General features: G+C 40.4%; 1 protein-coding gene across 1 annotated transcript in view; it reads left to right on the forward strand.

The window, feature by feature from the left end:
• The first annotated feature begins 4573 nt into the window (after positions 1-4573).
• Positions 4574-25147, forward strand: part of NCEH1 (neutral cholesterol ester hydrolase 1) — a 60118-nt gene continuing 39544 nt past the window's right edge. The window contains exon 1 of the mRNA XM_015088568.3: positions 4574-4890. Coding sequence (XP_014944054.1) covers positions 4753-4890 — 138 coding nt within the window. The 5' untranslated portion in view covers positions 4574-4752. The remainder of the gene's footprint in view (positions 4891-25147) is intronic.

Genomic DNA, 25147 nt, shown 5'->3' on the forward strand with positions numbered 1-25147 from the left:
GACCGTGAGATCATGACCTGAACCGAAGTCGGCTGCTTAACCAACTGAGCCACCCAGACGCCCCCTGAAGTCAGACGTTTAACTGACTGAGCCACCTAGGTGCCCCTAAATTATTGTAAAAGCTAAGTGCTCTATTTACATTTAGATACAGTATTTACTTGTTTTGATATGTAGCAAAAACTTATTTTTAAATATTTATTTTTATGCATATAATTTTTTAAGTAATCTTTATTAAGGAATTTTTTTATATATAAGGATTCATATCATGGCATCATTTATAAAAGGATGCTGGATACTGCGTATTTACCTACCTTTTATAACATCTCTTCCATCTATGATCTACTCTCTCTTCATAATTTTTTGCAGGAAAAACAGGACACTGAAAATTATTTTACATCGCTTGACTCTTTGTAAGGTTAAACATTTTCCCATGTATCTCTTTACTAGCTGTATTTTCTGCTTCATGAACATTGTTAAAATGTACTTATTTTTATCAATGGATTTTTTATATTGATATATGTTAAAATAATACAAATTTAAACTATTTAAACAAATGCACCAAAAGTCTGCCATATCATTTTTTACTATGTATATCAAATTTTCATAACTGAGTAACAAACTTCAGGGGGAAAAACCCTAAAACAGTGCTAATGTAATATTAATACCTAATGATAAAGGGATCAATTCATTTAGAAGGTGTAATAATCCTAAATATATATGGACCCAACATCAGAGCACTCAAATATATTAAGCAAATACCAACAGATTTGAAGGGAGAAATAGACAATACAGTAATAGCAGCAATACCCCACTTTCAACAATGGATAGATCATCGAGACAGAAAATCAATAAGAAAACATTGGATTTGAACCATGCTTTAGACCAACGTCACTAACAGACATGTTAGTGTACAGAACATTCCATCCAACAACAGCAGAATACACATTCTTCTCAAGTGTACCTAGAACATTCTCCAGACCTAAGATTACACAGAATGCTAGCATATGCCTTTCTCCCCACGTCTGTCTGCTTTGAAGCCTTTGAAGTCTACTCTTCCTACACCTCTGTATAGCACTTAGCAAGTTTTCTTTAACTTTCCTGTTTACTATGTATTTTCTGTCCTATTATGTGCCATCCCCAACATGATACAACGTTCAATACTGAGTAAGTCATTGGTAAATATCTGCAGACTTTAGAAAATAAATGACATCTATGTCCAAAGATGATAAGGTAATTACAACATATTGTCATATTATATAAGTTTTCATATTATCAATTCCTTGATACGTAGTTTCATACATACAAGACATCTGGTTCTTGGATGCGCACATGAAATGGAAGGAGCCATTTTATACCAAGAATTACGAAATCACTTTCTCAGGGATTATAGGAATATAAACCTTAAATATGGTACCCATGCTTGTTTGATTCCATCTGAAAATCTGAAAAAAATGGAAAAATGGAGAAAAGAGACTTAACCAGAACTCTCCCAAAAGATTGGCTTGTAAGCAGGTAAATATTCAATAGTCTTTCTGAAACAAGATTCCGAAATAAGAAAATCATTTTAAGGGCACCTGGGTGGCTCAGTTGGTTAAGCATCCAACCTCGGCTCAGGTCATGATCTCACGGTTTGTGAGTTCGAGTCCCGTGTCGGGCTCTGTGCTGACAGCTCAGGGCCTGGAGCCTGACTCAGATTCTGGGTCTCCCTCTCTCTCTGCCCCTCCTCTGTTCACACTCTGTCTCTCTCTCTCAAAATAAATAAAGATTAAAAAAAAGAAAAAAAAAGAAAATCATTTTAGTATTTTCAGATATATTGAAAATTACTTTAAAACAGGTTCCTTCAGGATGCAAATACTCAACAACATAACTCATTTCCATCTTTACTCAGAGGAAGGTCATTTAAATTAGCTTTGTGAGAAAGATAAGACTCTAATTAGCAGTTACAGAAGGTACTTACAAGCTTCGGGGCCCAATTACATGCTAAATTTTATAAAATACTGTCACTCTGAGGAAGTGCCATTAAGTACATATCCCAATAATAAGAGTGAGCCAACTAGGAGAAAGTAGGAGGCAGAATGCCAGGCAGAGGAAACAGCAAGTAATGACATGCATAAAGACCCCAAGGCAGAAAGCTTCGTATATCTGATAGGAAAGAGCCCCAGCGGCTGCAGCATAGAAGACAGGTAGGGAGGCCTAGAGGTGAGTTACAGAGGTAGGCGGAGGCAGACCAGCCCAGGTTGATAGGTCTGGAAAGGAGTTTGGAATTTATTTGAAGATGATATTCAAATTCACAGCCTGGAACCCTGATTACCACCAGTTCACAACTTTCCATCAAATTCACCCCAGGACCAACAACTATGCCCAGTCACCTGCATAGGCCACACCTTTTCTGGTAGGTAGATCCACCAAGGACACCAAAATAACATTCAGTTACTGGGGAGCACAAGAGTTTTTAGAAAATAGAATGTGCCTGATTTTAAGCAATAACTACCTCTGGTCCAAGACCCCAACTTGTATCTTATTGCAGAGCATATCTCTGTACCTAACTTACATTCCCTAGACCACCACTGTCACCACTGAGTGCGTAAAATCAAAAAGAGCAGAGAACTTACTGCCCTGCCCCACTCCTTTACTTCCCAGGGTAGGCCAGGTATATTTGTTGAATGTATGAAGTAATGGATACAAGTAATGAAGATGTTTAAGTTTATCCCAAAGTGGTCTCATTTTTTAAAACCCTGAGATTTACAGACGAAGCACTGAGACTTATAGTGGTTTCTTTGTTCCTTCTTGGTTTCTATGTCTTAGTGTATTGCTTCAGGAAAGCTGTACTGCACTAGGAGGCAGGAGAAAGAAACGTCGGTTCCATCACTTACAAACCAGAGGACTATGAGCAAGCTGCTCTAGGCCTGGAGAGTTTCATCTATAAAACTGAGCTTGTTACTACTGCTGAAAATGGAAGGATGAGTCAGATGTGGGGGGAGGGAGGGTTGTTGTGGTTTGTCATCGGCTCTAAGAACTATGATTTTATGAACACAATCAAAATCCAGGAAGAAAACATTAAAGTCTGAGAGGTAAAACTTTGAATTATTTTGCAGATTACCTGAAAGTAAATTATAGTAATTCAGTAGTCAGTTCGGTCCATATCTCTGGGATTATTTCTAATCACCCATAAAGATTTGGCTTCTAACCTTATACACATACATTCACCCACAAACATATATATCTCTTTCTGTTTAGAGCTATTTGCTTAACCAGTAGCTACAGAAAAAAAAAAAAGATACAAAACCTTTATCTCAAACTCGAATGCTTGCAACACTATTGAAGTGTTCCCCTAATATAAATGTTTTTTTCCAACTTTGAACAAGAAACCAATTTTCTCCTAATAATCTCATTATCAGTCCCAAATTTATGACTATTTCACTTCTTTGGATCAGATTAAATTTAAAAGACTATATTAAGATGTTAAATTGGGAGCGCCTGGGTGGCGCAGTCTGTTAAGCGTCCGACTTCAGCCAGGTCACGATCTCGCGGTCCGTGAGTTCGAGCCCCGCGTCAGGCTCTGGTCTGATGGCTCGTCAGGCTCTGGGCTGATGGCTCGGAGCCTGGAGCCTGTTTCCGACTCTGTGTCTCCCTCTCTCTCTGCCCCTCCCCCGTTCATGCTCTGTCTCTCTCTGTCCCAAAAATAAATAAAAAACGTTGAAAAAAAAATTAAGATGTAAAATTGTATGTACCAGATGTTTTAAGGATGTTTAAGTTTCAATAAGATTGGATAAAGTTGTGCTCTTACCAGCTCCTTCAACAGTTCTTCCCAAGGGTTTCCAGTTGAATTCTGCTGGTGAAGTTCTTTGCCCCATTCTATATACACCCTCTCCCACACTGGAAATCGGGATTCAAATGCTTTTTCTGTTACTATTGACCCACTGGAAGAATTTTTTCAGGTGGCATTTCCCCACTTATTCATTTATATTAGTATAGACTACTGGATTTTATTCATTTATTTACATTCCATTAATTATTTATTTTGATGCTAAAATTACCCAGCTATTGGGAGATCCTTCAGGCTGTCCCTTGTGTCCTTTTGACCAATTCCATAATTTTTGAGCACTTCCTTATCTTCCAGCACAACAGACTCATCTTCTATTTTACCTGCCCCAGCCTTGGAATCATCCTTTTCTCCAAAGAGCCAGCAGAGTCGTGGTTCTTTTCACTGGAGAATGAGATTTGGAAATCAAGACTTGGATGCTAGATATACTACTGGCTTGTCATTGAGCTACGGGAATTTATTACCCTTTTTCACCACGTATCCATTGCAAGTCTGGCTCGGGAAGACAGTGGATTTTTATTCCCTTTCTCAGTCTCTCCATTTTGAGTCAGAATGGCCCACGTACTTTGCACCCACACACAGACTCATCCCATTGAAACTATTCCCGGTTTCAGTTTGGGATCCTTCTGGAGGGAGGCCTTAGTCACAGGCGTGCAATATAGACCTGTGTCCTCCAGAGTCCGCTGTGCTTCGCCCAGCTCAGCCCCCGAGCTTTCTCAAACCTGAAGCGTCTGCAACACTTTGCAAGGACACCGAAGACAGGGCACGTCAGCGCTCCGACTTCCTCCCTACGCCGCCTCTGATTGGCTGCTGGGCGTATAAGAAACGGTGAATGAGCGGCTGACCCTTGCAGAAACTTGCTGGAGGTCTCCGGGTGGCATATACCTTTCCTCCCTCGTCCATCCGCGGGCAAGCCGAGCCGGGGGAGGATGAGGTCGTCCTGTGTCCTGCTCACCGCCCTGGTGGCGCTGGCCGCCTATTACATCTACATCCCCCTGCCCAGCTCCGTGTCCGATCCCTGGAAGCTGATGCTGCTGGACGCGACTTTCCGGAGCGCACAGCAAGTGGTGAGATGCAGCCCAGCGCTGATTCTCTCTCCCTCTTAAGCAATATTTGGAGGGGGAAGCAAGATTTCCGGACCGCGTCCCACGAGAACGCATATTTTTCTAACGCATTTAGGCGATCGATTTTTAAGGTGGTTCAGTCAGGCTTTTTTTCAGGGTGTCGCATTTTCCTCCTTGCTAGCAGCGGGCTAGATCTGTGTCTTCTCTTCTGCGTTGGTGATCGAGAAGGTGAAGTTCTTGAATCGAATTTGACAACTGTTTAACCCTTCGTCTGTCATAAGCGCCCCCCTTCCTTCTTGGTTTGCAACGTCAAAAAAAACCACCTTACAGCATTTTAGAAGCCACCCTTCCCCCCATTTTCATTCTTCCGTAGGGGCCAGGAGAGAGTGAGCTAAATGTTTTAGGAAGGCTGGCGGGGGGCGGGGGGGGGGCAGTCTCTGATTCCTGGTAATGCAGCCACCTTAAAAGCAGAAGCCGGCACGGGCAGCCTCCCAACATCCTCGGACCGTGGAGCTCTCCGTTCCCGGGGGCTGCAGGCAGGGCTCGTCTAAGCACCTGAGTAACCGCAGGGATCTCCCGTTTCATGCGTGGGGCTTATCAGCTCAGCCCACGGAGGAGGCCAGGAGGCCTGGCAGCCTGGTTAGAGGAGAGGCGGTGGAGGGGGGCGGCAGCATGATGCACTTTTCTGCCTGCCCTGCGGCATTTATTTTATGTCCTCGGCTGTCAAGGAGACAATCTTTACCGAGCCAGGATACTCCTGCTTTTACCCTGGTGGGTGACATTTCTGTGTCTTGTATCATGGGGATGCATCTCTTCCCCCATGGACCGTAAAATAGAACTGGAGTTTATTCTATAGTAAGAGGCATTCGTTTTAGTGGCAGAGAATCTGAAATCTGAACTCCAATCCGCAAAGCTGGGCCTTATTATTCTAACCCTCCTCAATCGCAGGTTATTTTTGTAAGCTCCTTTTTTTTCAGGAGTGACTAAACAAAGAGAAAAAAAATCGTGATTTTTCCTAAAGGGCTGATGTTCCTTTTCCCCTGTCTGTTCTGTGTGTAGGATCACAGAGTCTCTGAGGCTTTGTCCTATCAAAAAGCCCCTTAAGTAGGGTATGGTAGCACCTTCCTACTAGGGATTTGTTTTTCTTAAATCCAGCCATGTTTTCAATCCCAAAGTCCCCTGTTGTCCCTTAGGGATGGTCTGAAGTTACAGACCCCCTCCTTCCCTCCTGCTTACTGACATGGTGAAAGAGTGACCATCCCCTTCTCTAGCGTTTGTTTCAAGAAAGGCAATCTTGTAGCAAGCCCTACGGTCCCTCTCTTCCTTCAGAAATTCTGTAATTTGGGAGTGATATCCTTTTAAGGTTTTGGGGTACAACGGCATTTACCCTGGATGGGTTGTAATGGCCTTCAACAATAAGAATAATGACTAGTAAGAATAAGAAAAACATGAAAAATGGCTATATTGCCTGCAGAGATAGTTGGTTTTCAGGTCATCAAAGAAGTCTTCCTCATCATATGTAATTTGGGAAAAGCCAGGTTTGGAGAAAAGCCTTTCTTCCCTAACTATAGGCTGTCAACCCATCAAGGGCAAGGCCTTTGGGCCCTATGATCCTCTAGCTAGAATGTGCCCTCAGCTGGTGTTTGGGAGTGATAATGAGTGTAAAGCCAGGTCACAAGATAAATGAGGTAACCAAGTATCCTCACCTGACACTGTGGCTTGGGAGTCAGTTTGCACAGAAGTGGCTCTCCTCACTTTTCTTCTAAATTGTGAAATATTAGAAAGATCATTCAGACCACACGGAAGCACATTCTACCCAATAAAGCATTTTACCAATGTCACTCCACATCATCCTGAGGACAAGGCAATGTGACTTAACACATTGTGAGTAAGAGCAGGACAGGTAGAGTCCTGCCTCCCTGAGTCCCGTTCCAGCCAGGCTACTTGCTGGCAGCGAGGCCAGGCAATTACTAACCTTACTAGTCCTCAGTTTTCCCTGTAAAATGGGGTTAATATCTACCTTACAAGGTTGCTGTGAGGTTTAGTAATGCATTCAAATGCCTGGACCTTGTAGTTATTCTTCTAAGAGTTGTTCCAAAGGTCCACTATGGATTATGAAGATCTGTTAGATTGCCCAACTTTGTTCAAATGGTAAAACAAATGTAAACTGGACATGACTTATCTCATTGAAATGTGGAGAGCTACCACTAGATTGCATGGCATGAAGTTTGTTACCCAGACAATTTTAGTCAGAGCTGACTTGCTCAATTACAAAAGTAACTGAAGCTACTTCAGAAGTGAAGCTTGGCCTCTTGGCCTACTTCTTAACACTGTAGGCTCGCGCCCAGCATCAAGAAATACGAATGCTGCTTTTATTCTGTGTCATTGGCAAACACTGCACCCTTTCATGCCAATTCTTCCCTCCTTTACCCTGTGCAGGTGAGTCAGATTATTGAGATTATGTTCATTGTGCTTTTTTTCCTGGGGGGTCCTCCAATATTACCTAAGAAGAAGGTACTGGAGATCTTTCTCTAAAGTCCTCTCAAACACAGATGCTGCATTAGCATCACCTAGGGAGCTTTAAAAATCCTGATACTTGGGGGCACCTGGGTGGCTCAGTCGGTTAAGCTTCCGACTTCAGCTCAGGTCATGATCTCCTGGTTTGTGAGTTTGAGCCCCACGCCCCGCATTGAGCTTTGGGCTGACAGCTTGAAGCCTGCTTCAGATTCTGTCTCCCTCTCTCTCTGACCCTCCCCCCGCCCCACCACTTGCCTGCTCACTCATGTGCTCTCTCTTTCTCTCTCTCAAGAATAAATAAACATTAAAATTTGTTTTTAAAAATCCTGATGCTTAAGTCCTATCCTATGCCTATACCAGATTTACTCGGAGGTAAATTCCAGGCATCAGTTTTAAAAGCTCCCCAGGTGATTTCAATATGCAGTAAAATTTGAGAACAATGCTCTTTAAGGTAAATAAAATGCATTACAGATGTAGGCAATATGTATTCCTTAAACTGAATACATGTTGCTGGGGATGGGCCCTTTTACATTAGCATGGATTAGCTTATCAGATTAGTTGGTTGACACTTTGGCTGTAAGAATCTAAAGGGGATAAAATACTAGCTAGGCAAATTTCAGGGTTATAGCAAAGCCTTCATAAGATGTGAGCAGAACAGCACACAAAAAAGGTCTGGGAAAGGCAGAGGAGAGAGAGGTGTAGATGAAGATTGGTCAGCCAGAGACTAGAGGGACAAAAGTAGGGAGTTGGGCAGGTTCTGGAGGCTGATCTCAGAATGCTGTGCAAGGAAAGATTTTTTTAAAATAGTAATCCCAACAAAGGTGAAGATCCTGAGAAGTTCACACTGCTGAGTTTGGCAATATTCATTGAAAGCAGTAGAAGCATATTTATTCTTTGACCCAACAATCCCTCAGTATGAATTTATTTTTTATATTTTATTTCTTTATTTAAAGAGAGGGGAAGTCTGCACACACGGGAGTACATGGGGGATTGACAGAGAGAGAGGGAGAGAGACCAAATCCCAAGCAGCCTCCATGCTGTCAGCGCAGCTAGACTTGGGGCTCAATCTCATGAACTGGGAGATTATGACCTGAGCCAAGGTCAAGAGTTGGATGTTCAACCAACTGAGCCACCCGGTGGGTGCCCCAGTATGAATTTAAGTACTCAGTGATATAGGCAAGGCTATAGCTGTGGAGATGGAAACATTTTACAGAGTCAAGAACCTTGCTCAACTAGTCAAAAAGTACTGCTGTTTTATGAGAAATATGGGGGAACATTCAGCAACCTAGGTTTCTTTCTTCCTTTTTTTTTGCAGCATTATTTAAAAGAATGAAAGCAAGTAATATTAGAGATTACATAATTATGGTACACATAATTTGGAATACTATACATTCAAAACCTTTAGGTTATAAAATAATGTTTAATGACTTACAGAAGATTTGTACTGTATGTTAAGTGGGAAAACGCAACAAACAGCATATATGCATGCCATTATCCCGCTTAAAATATTTATATCCCAAAACCTGTAGTTATGTATATCTATTTGTCTATCTATACTTAGAGAAAAAGTAGAAGGATCTAATTTAAAATGTAATTTTTTTCTAGGCCATAAGGTTATAGCTTCAATTTTCATATCTGTATATTCTAGTTTTTCTACAATGAACATGTAGTAATAAATGATTTAAAAAAATTTTGTAGATTTCCTACTTCTAAAGTGGAATTGATGTGTACACAATGCCAATGTGATTAATATTTTAGTAATTGTTCTATAAGAACATCAGATTTCTTGACAAGAAGCGTCCTGGATCCCCTGACAGAGCTGTCACAGTGCCATGCTTCATGCTCAATTAGATGTGACACAGATCAAAAGACCACTATGTGAGGTGTTAGGGAGATGCCAAAATGACCTAAAAGAACCTACAGCCTGGTAGAATGGAGAAGACATGTTACTATACAGGTATTAAAAAGGTTAAGAGCTGATAGGCATTACTGAAGAGGCACAGTTCCAGAAGCTCATAGGAGGGAGGGGTTATACGCTGTTTAGAGGAGGGGCCAAAGGCAATAAGGAATCTTAAGGGAGTTCAGAGCAGGGGCGTGGCTTGGCTTACCTTGATCATCTCCCAGCTTACTAGTTCTGTGTATCTTTTTGATGACATAATGTAAAAGATTGTTGAAATTGGCATATTTGCTGAATGTTCCCCCTATTTCTTATGGATGTCAGTGCTTTCGAACAAGTTGAGCAAGGTTTTTCATCTTGTAAAATGCCCCCAAACATCAAAATGCAACATGTCTCCTCCTGGATGTTCTGTGCATGATGCATGTGCCTTCAGGCTGTGTGAGGGTGGTTTAAATGACAGCTGCACTGTCACGCCGTGAAGAACTCCAACTTGTTAACCTTTTTCATAACCATTCATGAACTGGGACTTTTACTAATGGCTGGTAAATTTAATGTGAGAACATTGTAAATATTTAAGTTTTGTCTGCCATTTTCTAGACTTGTTGTGATACATATTTATTCATGTAAATTAGAGATGTCACCAAGCTCAATAGTTTTTAGTTGACTTGATGGAATTTTTGTAAACACATGGCAGCAGAAAGGCTCTAAATAGCTTTAGGGGCAATATTTAATCGGTATTAATCCTGACAGGTGAGCAATCTGAGTCGGGCTACATAGGCGACACCTTCTGATGGATCCAATCAAACATTAAGGTCAGATTGACTCAGCTACCAGGTTTGTTAGATAATGCCTAATTTACAGTTTTCCTTGTTATTTTTCTGAGAACCCTACAAATATAGCCCTGAGCACAGGAATGTTACTGTATTTTAGTGGGACCTTCTGTTTCTAACATGTGGCTTGAGCTTGATCTAAAGACATTTTTGTGAGGTGTGGAAGTGCAGTAACCATTCTTAACCAGTATGTTTTTTTTTTTTTTTAATGTTTGTTTTTGAGAGAGAGAGAGAGTGCATGAGCAGGGGAGGTGCAGAGAGAGGGGGACAGAGGATCGAAGAGGGTTCGGGTTCCACGCGCTAACAGCAGGGAGCCTGATCTGGGGCTCAAACTCCTGAACCTTGGGAATACAACATGAACCAAAGTCAGACACTCAACTGACTGAGCCACCCAGGCTCCCCTTAACCACTCTGTTAATACACAATTACATCTTTTAAAATAATGAGTATATATTATTGCCAAATGAACTGATGTGGGAAATGTGTATTACTTATTTTCTCCATTTTATGTTTATAAAGAATTAAGAAATGTAATTGAATTTCCAAGTGGCAAACCCAGCTATATTCTAACTAATTTGTGTCATATTATGAAATTTTCACAATCTACCTTTCAGTATTCCAAAATAAACTTAAAATACTACCATTTGGAAGTCATCACTCATATAAGAAAAATTGACCAAACACCAACTGGCAAAACAAAAATGAAAGACACATGCCTGATCTTGAGGAGTTTCCAGTGGGGTGAAGGGGAGATAAGCTTATGGACAGTTACAGAGTAGCACTTGAATGACAGACTTCTGACAGAGGCTTTATGGGTTGCTGCAAGAGCCTTAGAAAGGACCTGTAATATGCACCCGGTCATCGGGCATTGAGGATTGTTACCCTTTCACACGGGCATCTACTCTGAGTCATCAAGGTTAAGTGTTTACAGTAAAAATATACGGTAACCTCTATTAAGCATATAGTGAGCATTCACCCTGTGCCAGATACTGTGCTATGTGCTTGGCATGCAATTCATTTAGTCCATGCTAGGATTCTTTGAGGTGGGTGTTCTTATTTTCCTTATCTTACAAAGGAGGAAACTGAAATGCAAAGAAAAATTGCTCAAGCTGACACAATTTATGAGAGGTAGAATCACGATTCCACTCCTGCCTGTCTCACTCTGAACTCTAGAATTTAACCATTGTACGAGCTTGCCTTTCTACAGGACCTTAGTGAAGGAGGTGGGGTAGGAGAACAGGAGGGAGAAAGAAGGGGCATTCCAGTCAGAAGGGACATTCCGGTGGAAGAGGATGATAGAGCCAAGGAACTAAAAGTTGCTTAGACCTCAGAGTGGTAAGGCTGGAAGGAAGCACAGGCCAGATAATGAAGGGCTCTGTGGGCCAAGCAAGGAGCCACTGAAAGGTTTTTCACAGGGAAACCCCATAATCAAGCCCGTGTTCTAGAACAGTCTTTTCTCAGTAGCAGTGTAGAGACACTGGAGTTTAAGGAAGCAGGCGAAGGAGACAGTCCACTTAGAAAGCAATCCAGGTGAGAGGTGGGAGCCTGAACTAATAAAGCCAGGCTGGCCGGCAGTGCAGCTGAACCAGATTTGCTGATGAAGGGATTGTATGGGGTAAAGGAGAGAAAGGAGCCAAAGGTAGCTCCTGGCACAGACTCTAGAGAACTTGGGTGAATGGTGGTGATGATCCTGATTTAGGGGAAGGAGCAGATCTGAAAGTGAAGATAATAGATGTTGGACCTTGTTTTGAGGTGTCCATGGGACTAGTCCAAGGACAGCTTTTCACGAATAGCTTACAGCAACAAGACCAGAGCCCAGGAGGGAGAGAGAGCTGTGCTGCAGATACACATTTGGGAGCGGTTGGTGAATGGGTGGTAGTGGAACTAGTGGGAAAGGATGTGCATAGGGTGAGAGTAAGATTGTGTGATCCTTCTGGGGACACCCGAAGGGAACACCAGTGACAACATAGGAAGAGGAAGCCAGCCCTAAGAGAAATGAGATCCTGACGAACATAATTTTTCATTATTTTACATTTATATAGCAGTCTAGATTTTTTTATTTTAAAATTTTTTTAATGTTGATTTATTTTTGAGAGCAAGAGAATGGGGTGCGGGTGGGCAGAGAGAGATGGAGACAGAGAATCTGAGGCAGGCTCCGGGCTCTGAGCTGTCAGCACAGAACCCGACACAGGGCTTGAACCCACGATCCGCAAGATCATGACCTGAGCTGAAGTCAGATGCTTAACTGGCCGAGCCACGCAGGTGCCCCAGCAGTCTAGATTTTATAAAGGTTCCACCTATCTCATTTTTGCCCTCAAAATCTATGTTTTAAGTTTTGTTTTGTTTTGTTTTCTAAAGTAGGGTCTATGCCCAGTATGGGGTTTGAACTCACAGCCCCAAGGTCAAGAGTCACATGTTCTACCCACTGAACCAGCACAGGTGCCTCACCCCTCATTTTATTTTTATAATAAGTAACTGGCTGGCATGAATTACTTCCACTTATGAAGTGAGGAAACTGAGGCTCAGAAAGGGTCAGTGACATCCCCAAGAGCACATGATTAGTTCAACAGAGACTGGAGTCACATGTCCTGGGCTCCTATTTTGACACTCTCACAGCTGAGCCAGGCTGACCTGAAAACAAAGTCCTCTGTGATGGATTTCTCCTTTTTGCCTCTGGTTCTGTCTCTGTGACCAACACCTACCTGTGGGAATGCTCGTGATAACTTGATGCTAGTTGACTGTATCCTGACGTTTTTTTGAACTCCCACAGTTAAATTAATCTACAGTAGTGTCTCCCAATCTTGTTCTCATGCCCTAGACTTGATTATGTTTGTAGAAGTATTCCAGAGGAAACTGGGGGGAATAAGGAGGAAATCGGTCTGTATGGGCTTGAATGCTAGAACTCAAAAGATTTATATAAGAAATTTAAAAATTATTCTCAAGCAGAATATGAACTCTGATAAATTTTGAATGGCTATGAAAAATGGTTTTGCGTTTTTACTTCTATGAAACACTTAAATATCAATGTTGCATGGCCCATGGTCCACCTGTAATCCATTTGTGTCACACCTGTTGGGAAACTCTCCTCTCTACACTTTGTAGCTATTTAAATACAAGTTTACTATTATTGCTATTAAACACAGATAGTCCCCAAGTTACATATATCTAGGTAATCCTGTAACTTATTGTCAAAACCAGGACATTTCTGAGAGTGCTAGAGGCTGCTATTAATAATCATGCTCGGACAACGGTTTTGAACCAGAATTATTCCCAGACAAATCTGGACAGATGCTCCATCTACATTTATTTGGCTTGTCAACATTCAGCATAATCAAGTCAAAGTTGTAGAATGATTCCTGGACTCCCTGTTCTGCTCAAATCTGACTGTTAACCCTCCAGTGGATCTCACCACCACCACCCCCCCCCCCCATCCCTTCCCTCACCCCTGGCCTCCTGTCCCCTGCAATAGTCGCAGAATAAAAGTACTACATTCCTTAATGGGCACATAGAGCCTGCCACAGCCTGTCCCACACTGCTGAATCCAGTCTCCCTGTTCCCATGACAGTCTGCATGTTTGTATCTGACAACTTTCTTCCTGTTACTTCTGCCTCTCATGCCCTCCCACATGCAGACTTTGGCTAACATTCCACTCATCTTTCAACACCTACTCAGAAATTGTCTCTTTTAGAAACTTTACCTTTTTCCCCAGTCTGCCTTAATCTCTCTTGGTGATTAAGATTCCTTTACACTCTGCTAGCATTTGTGTGTGTGTGTGTGGCCCCTGTATGTTTCTTTCCTTAGGTTGCTGTCTCTTTATGTACAAGCTCCCCCCCATATTCTAGGCTTTCTCAGCTATCATAGACACAATTTCCTTCCTATCTGTTTTAGCGTTTGTTTGTGGTTGGAAGATCATTCATTATAGAAAAACAGGAATTCTTGGTTCTGCTTTCTTTCAGTCTTCTGTGACATCATTTGTCCAAAAGGGCAGACTTAATGCTTTTATGTGCCTATGACCCTGAACTTACCCCAGAACAGTTTTTTGTTGCCCTTTGCAACATTTTTTTTTCTTTTTTGCAAGCCTCACTGTTTTCTGGGTTTCCAACTTCCTCATGCTATTTTTGCAGATTTATGCTTGTTTTTGAATTTGTAATGAATTTATCTGCTTGTTTCTAACAACACTTTAGGCCGTCTCCTTAAAAGATCACTGGTGGATTCCCACATTCATTTGATATCGTTCTACCTTTCCGTTTTCCTCTTGAATGGATAATTGATAAATATTTCATGAAAAATTGATTTCACTGACCGTCTTCTGCACTGCCTGTCCCATAATATCATCCCTGCCCTGGGACTCAAATTACCTTTGCTTTGTTCTGAAGTCTGCTTTTCTAAAATGCAGGATGTTTATCTCATTATTCCTAGTTTATGCCTCAGTTCTAATGCCTCACTGAGTTTATTCCTAGTTTATGCCTCAGTTCTAATGCCTCGTTCTGTCCCAAGGTTACAGTTCCTTTCATTTCATGGCATTGTTCTTCCCTCTTAGTGAGGAGCAAGTCCACAGTAGCAATAATCCCTGCTTCCTTGACTTTCTTAGTAAGGCAAATCAATTCTGCTTGTAGAAAATGATTTGCTTTTAATAGAAAAGATTACTGTCAGATATGTGTATAATAATGGATCTGTTTGGGGCACCTGGATGGCTCAGTCGGTTGAGCCTCCAACTCTTAATTTTGGCTCAAGTCATGATCTCATAGTTCATGGGTTTGAGCCCCGTGTCAGGCTCTGTGCTGAGAGTGCTGAGCTTGTTTGGGATTCTCTCTCTCCCTTTCTCTCAGTCCCTCCTCCCCTCTAACAAACAAACAAATAAACAAATATTAAAAAAAATAATGGATCTATTTACTGAGTTATAAATACAACCAATAGCAAAGTTAAATAACTGATGGAGGAGGCTGGCTGTGAACAGGTCTGAGGAGGCTCCATAGCCCTTTCAACTATATTCCACAGCTTCCTATTATGATTGTTCAGTCTTCTCCCCTTCAATCCCCTGCACTCTGAAATGTTTTGTATTAGTTGTATGATCCACATTACGAAAGCATCACACAGGGATGTATCATGTATTTACAAATTTTAGTCCTGGAGGATTTTATGTATTATGCATTTACAATTTTAGTCCTGGGGATGCCTGGCTGGCTCAGTCAGAGGAGCGTGTGACTCTTGACCTCAAGGTTGTGAGTTCAAGCCCAATGTTGGGTATAGAGATTGCTTAAGAATAACATCATAGATAAAGAATGAATGAATGAATAAAATTTAGTCCTGGAGGATTTAACCTGAAGAAGTTCCATGGTTAAATAAACTGGGGAATGATGAGTTAAATAGAGTTAACTTGGATTTCTTTTTTAATTGTAAGACATTTCAGAATCCCTGCCATACTAACATGTGTTTTGAATCTTAATGAGAAAATATATAGTGAGTCCCAAACTTAACTATAGATCCTTCCTTCTTTACAAAAAACTTCATGATACTGATGGTGTGTTTACCAAATTTGGGGGAAATTTTTCACAGTGCTTAAGTGCTTAAGTGATTTGAGAATCAGGGAGATCTGTGTTCAAATCCAGACTCTGAGCTCTACTGGCTGTGTGACCTATTTAACATATTTAACCTAGGAGTTTGTTTCTTGATCATGTAAATGGTCATGATACTTAACCCATAATGATGTTATGAAGATTGCCTGAGATTATATGTATAAAGTTTTATTGTTTGTCATCATTATCACACATAAGTTAATATGTAAAGGACTTGCAACAGTATCTGACATAAGAAATCTATGTAGTTCAGATCTGATTTTGACAGTTGTCTACAGTTGTCTACAGTATACTCCAGCAGTAACATGCTGTTTTGTATTCTTTTGTTTTTACCGTTATTCTTGTCAATCTGTTGCTGTTCTTACTAGCAGACTGGCTCTATACAGGTATAGCTCTTTTTAACTTGAACTTCTGTTGGCTTTGGCTATTGGATTTAAATCCTGGCATTAGCACTAACTAGTTTTGAAACTAGTTGGGCAAGTTACTTGAACTCAGTTTTCTTATCTATAAAAGTGGGATAATGATAGTGCTTCCCTCAAAGCTTGATATGGACTAGATGTGACTACATATATAAAATTCTTGGCACAGTGCTTGGTATAAAGCTAGAACTAAAAACTTCTTATGGTTAAAGTATTGGAGTCCATGGCCTTAGTTTGCTGGTGTTCTACCTGAGTAGATCTATGAATCCTCATCATCATAGCTAACTCCTACATTTTACATTCATAATAACTCAGTCTTTAAAACAATCCTGTAAGATAAGTACTATTATTCCTATACTGTAAATGAAGCAACTGAGGCACAGAGGGGTTAAATATCTTGCCCAAGTCACACACCCAGAGCCAAACCTCTAATTCAGGGACTCTGGCTTTAGAGTTAGTGCTCTAAAAGCCAAAGAAATTGAATGTCTCTTAGGCCTCCACTGTCTTATATCAAAGATCTCCACTGGAGTTTGTCAAGGTATCAATTCATTTTAGAATATGATGTCACCTGGAAAGAGTTCCTTAGACTTCAGGTACCTAAGGTACAGTTAGTGACATGACATTTTGTTGTATAAATTAAAGTCCTTTATTTGAATTCTGTCCCAATGGTGGGCCATCTTGCCATGCTGTGAAATGGTGAAGTACTTGCAAGTAGGGCTGATATTTTTCTCAACAGAGGGCTTTGGATTTGCTCAAATGATTGCCATCTGTTGGGCCTAGAGATCTGGCCTATACCTATGGAAAAGATGACTTTGACTTCTGAAGTTATTAAAGGCAGGTATCTTCAGCTGACCACCGTAACAGAAGAAATTCACAATGGCTTCTATCATTCATTAACAACCATATATTGGGCACTTATAGCAATTCACAAAAAAACAGCACTTGGCCTTCCTAGTGCTACAATCACATGCCAAAAATATGTGGCAAGTAATTATATAAAAGAAAATGTGAATATTGAGAAATTTTTTGGCATGTCAAAGGTGATTGAAATCCTGTGAAGACATGGAATCCTCTAAGGAAATGACGTTGGATGAGAAGAGTAGTTTTAGATCTGAGAAGATGTGGTACCAACAAAGGGGACAGAGCAGTCAGGGAACAAAGAAATACGGAGGGTGGGGGGGAGGTGGGGGGAAGTAGAGTCAAAGAAACCAGCAGAGAGCAGTACCAGGAAAGGGTAGTCAACTGTGTTGAATTTCCCTAAGAGATGGAGGGACGTGAGGATGGAATGGAGCTCCTCAACCCTGCATCCTGGTGGACTCTTCAAAGTATCAGCCACAAAATCTATTCCCAAGCAGCTGTGGAGTTTACATTTCAGGGTTTCAACCTGTAGCCTGATTTTTAGAATGATTTCAAGGATGTCTGCCAAAACTAATGTTTTGATTGGTGATGCTCATCGTATTGAGCTATCATTTCTGACAGGAAGTAGCCAAAATAAATTTTACAGCTTGTGATTAAAACCTGAGATGGAGGTTACTGATGGATATTACTGAGGTACTAAATCTCTCTCTATATATACATATATATGCATATATATACATATATGTATATGTATACATACATATATACATATGTATATGTAAATGTACATATATATGTATATATGCATATATATACATGTATATGTATATATGTATATTTATATGTGTGTATATATACACATATACCTATATATAGTATATTTTATTATATATACATATATAGTATATTATATATACACTTACATATATTTATATATTATATATAGTATATATTTATTACATTATATTATTGTATATTTATTATATATTTGTATATTATATATACACATTTAAATGTAATAAAATATACTATATATTTGTATATGTATACATATTTATATATAGTATATTTTATTTTTTTATTTTTAAACTAATTTTCTTTTTTTTTTTTTAATTAATGCTTATTTTTTTTTGAGAGACAGAGACTGAGCACCATCAGGGGAGGGGCAGAGAGAGAGGGAGACAGAATCAGAAGCAGTCTCCAGTCCCTGAGCTGTCAGCACAGAGCCTGACACAGGGCTCAAACTCACGAACCGCATGATCATGACCTGAGCCAAAGTCAGACACCCAACTGACTGTGTGCAGGTGCCCCATTTAGTACATTTTAAAATGTGTATTTAAAAAATTTTTAATTTTTTAATGTTTATTTTTTTGAGAGAGACAGAGAGTGAGTAGGGGAGGGGCAGAGAGAGAGAGGGAGGCTCAGAACCCGAAGCAGGCTCTAGGCTCTGAGCTGTCAGTACAGAGCCCGACGCAAAGCTTGAACTTGTGAACTGTGAGATCATGACCTGAGCCAAAGTTGGATGCTTAACCGACTGAGCCATCCAGGCGCCCCTGTATTAAAAAATACTTTAAAAGGGGGGAAAAAGTAAAATGGTTAATTTTCCCAAATAGCTAATTTTAAATTTATGTTGGTTAATTTATCTATGTGGAAACATATCTTAAAATTTGGACTTTTATAGGCTAAGTAGCTTTTTCTTTTTTTTTTTAATTTTTATTTTATATATATTTTTAATTTACACCCAAGTTAGTTAGCATATAGTGCAACAATGATTTCAGGAGTAGATTCCTTAATGCCCCTTACCCATTTAGCCCATCCTGCCTCCCACAACCCCTCCAGTAACCCTCTGTTTGTTCTCCATATTTAAGAGTCTCTTATGTTTTGTCCCCCTCCCTGTTTTTATATTTTTGCTTCCCTTCCCTTGTGTTCATCTGTTCTGTGTCTTAAAGTCCTCATATGAGTGAACAAAGTAGCTTTTTCTATCTGCTTCACAATGAGGTTCACATCAGACGAATATTCAACTTTCTCCTTGTAGATTGAAGCCTATTAATTCTGTGGTTAACAGTATACCATGTAAATGCACACACTATACTTTTGTCAAAAACAGTGGGCCAGTATTTTATAGGACACACCATATGCTATATTTGAGCCTTAGTTAGCAGCTCTTACTGCTAGCTAGCTTACCTTAGAAGCTCTTACTGATCCAAACCAATAACTTGATAGTTCCATTTCCTCACCTAGCAAATCCAAATTGGCATAATTCTGCAAATTAAATGAAGACATTTTGGATGAAAACAGAAACATTGTTATTGGTCATGTCTACAGAAGGAAGCTGAGTGGTGTGATTTTCAGTTACTCTAAAAACAACAAGATTTCCCTACTCCATAAAAGCATATTTGGGGGCAAATCCTAGAATGTTAACTGCTTCAAAAGTTGGACTTTCATTTGGGTGTTGTCAGTGGTTAAATGTCTTCATGCCATTCCCCCTGCCACCCACTTATGAGTCTGAAAGCAAGCATATGAAGAACAACACCAGACGGGGAAGTAAGGGCATTGCAGGGAAAGAGCAGGTGCACAGTTCTGAGGTGAGATAGCATGGCACCTACAGGGGTTTCCTTCTATGGAGTCTCTGTAAGGTATATATAAGAAGTTTGATGGAGATATTTATGTAACTTCTATAATTTATGTAGAACTACTTAATTTAATTTAATATTTATGTAATTTATGTAGAACTAGGCCCAGTCTTGTGTTAAGATATATTCCACTGTTTTAATTATGCTAACTCCAGGTCAGCTAATAGAATTATGAAAACATATAACAAAAGTGTGAGTTTTCAAGAATAAGTATGGCTTAGTGAGAAAAGCTTCAAACTACTTACTAAAAATATTCTCTGTGACAAACCTGTAGAATAGCTTTTAAATTTGGGCAGCGAAATATATAATTTGATTGAAAAATTGTTTGTTACTGTTATGTGGATTTAGTAGTTTTTTGTTTTTCCATCTTAAACAAAAACTTCTTTAAGTCAGTCTTCCTTGTTGTGTCCCCAGTGCACTGCTTCAGAAAAGTCATTCTTTGTTTAAAGTTTAAAACACTGCAGTTGTTGACAGCTATGGTGCCTTACTTGAGACAAAAGCTTCTTGCACGCACATCAAAGGGGGTGGGTCTACGCTTAGGGACCTCTTGCTTGAACCACCCAGTCTAGTTGCTGTCCTTCCCTATTTCCTTGTCCTGCTCCACCCTGTTCTTTCCCTCCGCAGAACATATGCTATTGGGAATTGTCTTTTATTTATTTATGTATTTATGTATTTTTAAAAATTTACATCCAAATTAGCATATAGTGCAACAATGATTTCAGGAGTAGATTCCTTAGTGCCCCTTACCCATTTAGCCCATCCCCCCTCCCACAGCCCCTCCTGTTTGTTCTCCATATCTAAGAGTCTTTTATGTTTTGTCCCCTCCCTGTTTTTATATTATTTTTGCTTCCCTTCCCTTATGTTCATCTGTTTTGTATCTTAAAGTCCTCATATGAGTGAAGTCATATGATATTTGTCTTTCTCTGACTGACTAATTTCACTTAGCATAATACCCTCCAGTTCCCATCCACATAGTTGCAAATGGCAAGATTTCATTCTTTTTTTTTTTTTTTTATTTCATTCTTTTTTTACATTTATTTATTTTTTTGAGAGACATAGAGAGACAGAGCACAAGTTGGGGAGGGGCAGAGAGAGAAGGAGACACAGAATCCGAAGCAGGCTCCAGGCTCCGAGCTGTCAGCACAGGGCCTTATGCAGGGCTCGAACTCCTGAACCGTGAGGTCATGACCTGAGCCGAAGTTGGACGTTTAACCGACTGAGCTACCCAGGTGCCCCCTAAAAAATTTTTTTACATGTATTTATTTTTGAGAGACAGAGCACAAGTGGGAGAGGGGCAGAGAAAGAATGAGACACAGAATCCGAAGCAGGCTCCAGGCTCTGAGCTGTCAGCATGGAGGCTGATGCTGGAGCTTGAATCCACAAACCATGAGATCATGATCTGAGCTGAAGTCAGACACTCAACGTACTGAGCCACCCAGGTGCCCCAAGATTTCATTCTTTTTGATTGCTGAGTAATAGTCCATTGTATGTATATGTACCACATCCATTCATCTGTCAATGGATGGGAATTGTCTGTTTAATTACTTCCTTTTTAAAAATTTTTAAGTTTATTTATTTTGAGAGAGAGAGAGAGAAAGCATGAGCAGAAGAGGGTCAGAGAGAGAGGAGAGAGCAAGAATCCTAAGCAAGCTTCTACTACCAGCATGCAGCTCGGTATGAGTCTCAAACTCACAGACCATGAGATCATGACCTGAGCTGAAGGCAGATGCTTAACCAACTGAGCCACCCAAGCACCCTGTTTAATTACTCCTAAGTAATTTGTCTTCCTAAGTAATTGTGTCTTCCTGGCCAGCTGGAAGCTCTGTGAGGGGAGGGAGCATGTCTGTGGGTTTCATCACCATGCACCCAACTCGTAAAAGTACCTGGCACGAAGTAAACACTCACATATTTGTTGAGCAAATCCATGATAGCTTTTACTGTAAAGAGGTGTGGTAAAGATGTCCTGACAGCAAGTTTTCCCCATATACCCCACTTCTCAAATAAGGCATCGTCAGTAGGATCAGCACCAAAATGTGCTTGCTTTTCTCCCAGATTCCTGTTCCTCTCCATGAAGAGCCCAAGTAGAAAAATGATAGGGGGCAGGTAAGCTGCCTGCTCTTTTCAGAAAGCATGAACTTGGGGCGCCTGGGTGGCTCAGTCAGTTAAGCGTCCGACTTTGGCTCAGGTCATGATCTCACGGTCCGTGAGTTCGAGCCCCGCGTCGGGCTCTGTGCTGACAGCTCAGAGACTGGAGCCTGCTTTGGATTCTGTGTCTCCCTCTCTCTCTGCCCCTCCCCTGTTCATGCTCTCTGTCTCAAAAATAAATAAACATTAAAAAAAATTTAAAAAAGCATGAACTTAAAAGCAACAATGAAGAGAAATATAATCTACACTATGTAATCTGTTCACAATTATATTGAGCACTAGTGTTGTACCAGCTAGTATACCAGTCCTAGGGGAACAAAAGGGAAGGAGGTAGGTGTTATATTATCACTATCCATTTCCACAGGTATCAAAAGTAGAAGCTTGAACTAAGAACTGGAGAGCTCAAAGGGAAGAGTGTCTGAGGAGTGAGTAGGGCAGGGTGCCATAGAGGAGACGGCATTTGAGATGGATACTGAAGGATGAACAGGAGTTTGATTGTGAGAGGAAGAGGAAGAAATTCCAATAGCAGATGGAACCCTGCAGGTTAGCCTTCTGTAACTTTGAGGACGGTATATATAGTATATGAGCGAGATACGTTGTACCTGCGAAAGTGTGTCCAGGGAAGTAGTATGTAGTAATAGGAGTAGATAAAAGGTATGTTTGTACAGTAGGTGGATATCAGGAGATGGAGAATGTTCTTTAAGCTGTATAATCCCTAGCTGTTACAGCTGCTTTAAAAATTTTTTCCCATAGAAGCATAATTCCTTGAACAAATTACAGGACTGAATTATTTTTTATATACCATAAGAGGTGTAGAATTATGCTATGGAAAACGCAGAACGTAGAAAAACTTGACTACAGTCTCACCTTAACACAGCCACCACTCGCTTTTTGTTATATTTCCTTTCAGTCTCTCCTTTTGTGTATATGTTGGCTTACTTTTGTTGGATGCTATCACACTGTATATACAGTTTTATGCACAGCTTATTTTACTTATCATTTACCAGAAGGGTTTGTCGCATTATCGCTGCATAATATTCCCTTCCCTTTGGAATGGATGTATCAAAGAGCAGGTGCCAGTTTTAACCTAACTGTTCCCCTGTTACCAGATATTTAGACTATTTAGTTACTTGCTATTATAAATAATGTTACTGTGAACATATTTGAATACATAATCTTTTTGTTTTTAGGGTTTTTCCTTGAGTGATTGCCCCCAGTTAGAACTACCATGTCAAAGGGCGTAAATATTTTACAGGCCTTATTTCCCATTTCCAAGTTATTTTCCTGTACGTGATTAATAGCAGTGTGAGAGAATGCCAGTTGTGCTGTGCCCTTACCAGTACGGACAGTTGTCCAGTGGATCACTGAGCAACACAGGTTTGAACTGCGCAGCTCTACTTACACGTGGATCTTTTTTTCAGTACAGTACATAAATGTATTTTAACTCAGCCTCAGGGAAAGAAGACTTGTGTTTATTAAGAGTCTATAAAGGAGTGAGCGAAAGTCTCTGGAAGCAGTTTTAAAGAAATACGTTAGTCAGTGGTAGCCACGTTGGATCATACATATGAACTTCCTGCTTCTTTGCAAGGGTGAAGTCATTTACTTGCTCTAGAAATTGCTTTGGTTTTCAGTTTGTGAGGTTTGCCAACCTCCACCCCTGCTTGTGTTGTAGGGCACTGCACATCCAGAGTACCTCCGAGCATTTAACACATGTGTCAGCCTCAAGGAGAAGGACCGGTGACCCTTAGCATAGTACCGGGCACCTATCATTATAACACCCAGTTACAAATAGCCCACGTCCCAGCATCCTTGAAGGTGATGGTAGTGAAGGAGACAGTACTTAGGCAGCTTGGACTTTCTTTCATACTTACACTACATCATATTATTTTATGGTCTCTTTAACATATTTTCCTTTTGTCTTCTAACTTTAACCCAGTTTATTATCTCAGAAAAAATGAATCTTTATCCCCTATTTCTTTTGTAATCCCCAAGCAGCGATACCTTAATTACTTCTGACAAGGAGACTATACTCAAATCAAGGATAAGGAAATCTTTACGCTTTGAAGGGAAAATAAATTTTATTTATTTTTTGCTTTGAAGGGAAAAGAAATTTTAAAAAGAAACAAGTGCATCAGCCTCTGCAGTCCTTAGAGAGCCCATAAATCCCATTCAGATTCTCCATAATTGCCATATCCATTATCATTGCTCTCAGATTGTCCATAATTCCCGGGTCCGTTATCATTGTTCTCTAAACTGCTTCTATGCATCATTGCAATTTAAAATGCAAAAGAAACAAAATCCCAAAATCAAATATTTCTAATTTTATGTCTCGGTTTTAGTTATCACTATCCAGGTGTGGGGGTAGAACACTGTCAATTAGGCATCTTATTTGTGTGGAAAAAAACGTGTTCTGACTTTTAGTCCAGCAGCTTGAGAGTCAGACTGATCTGCAGATATGTTATCTTTGGTCTACATTATATATTAAGTATTTTTAGATTCATTGCCAACACCTAAAATTCAAGATCTTTCACACAACCATCTGGGCTTCCTACTTCCCTTGCAACGTCAGATCATCTGGCAACACTAGGCCAGACTTTCCATATCCCACAATCACCTAGGGGCAGCACAGCTTCTTCCCTATTTGGGGCCTCGTTTCTTCAGTTTGCCACAAGCCCACCACTCCCCTGACAGAGTGCAACCTACTTTACTCATTTGCATTAGCTGTTCTGGCCCCGGAAGACATGAGTTTAAGACTTAAGTTCTACAGGGTTTAGTGTTACGTAGAAGTCGGTTAACTGAGGACCCAGCACAGTCCTCTGGTCTGGTTAGATGCAGGATCAAGCTGAAGTAAGATCAAGCATAGGAACACTGCGTGACATTTATGGTCTATCCCAGGGCAAATGGTTGGGTACTAGTTATGCTGAAGACCAGCCAGAATTGGAGCCAGTAGAGGAGAAATAATACTTAGAAAGTAGTCCCTGCTTGGGACTCGGATCTGGATTGGAGCCCTGGCTCTGGCCCCCAAATAGAAGGAGATTGTAAATCATTCGAATTCAGTTTAAGTTTTGATTTATAAAATAGGACTGGACTAGGTAAGGTGGTCCCAAACCACTTTTAAGGGATGTTAATAGATATGAGGAGGTTAAAGAGTAAGCGGAGTTAAATAAATTTCTCTCACTTCCGAGACTTGTCAGGGTCTTAACAAGTGTTGTGCCTTGTGAATCTCTGAGAGAAGAATTAATATGCTGCATTTCCCAGGTTATTTAATCACAGCATCACCAAACCCTTCATTCTTTGTTCTCTGTGCAAATTATCTCCTCAAGCTGCTTGCTGTTTTACAAAACTCAGCTTGGGGAAAGCTAATGTTAGCCCAACATTCTAATAT

Source organism: Acinonyx jubatus, chromosome C2 (assembly GCF_027475565.1).
Source record: "Acinonyx jubatus isolate Ajub_Pintada_27869175 chromosome C2, VMU_Ajub_asm_v1.0, whole genome shotgun sequence".
In the NCBI taxonomy this organism is placed as follows: Eukaryota; Metazoa; Chordata; class Mammalia; order Carnivora; family Felidae; genus Acinonyx; species Acinonyx jubatus.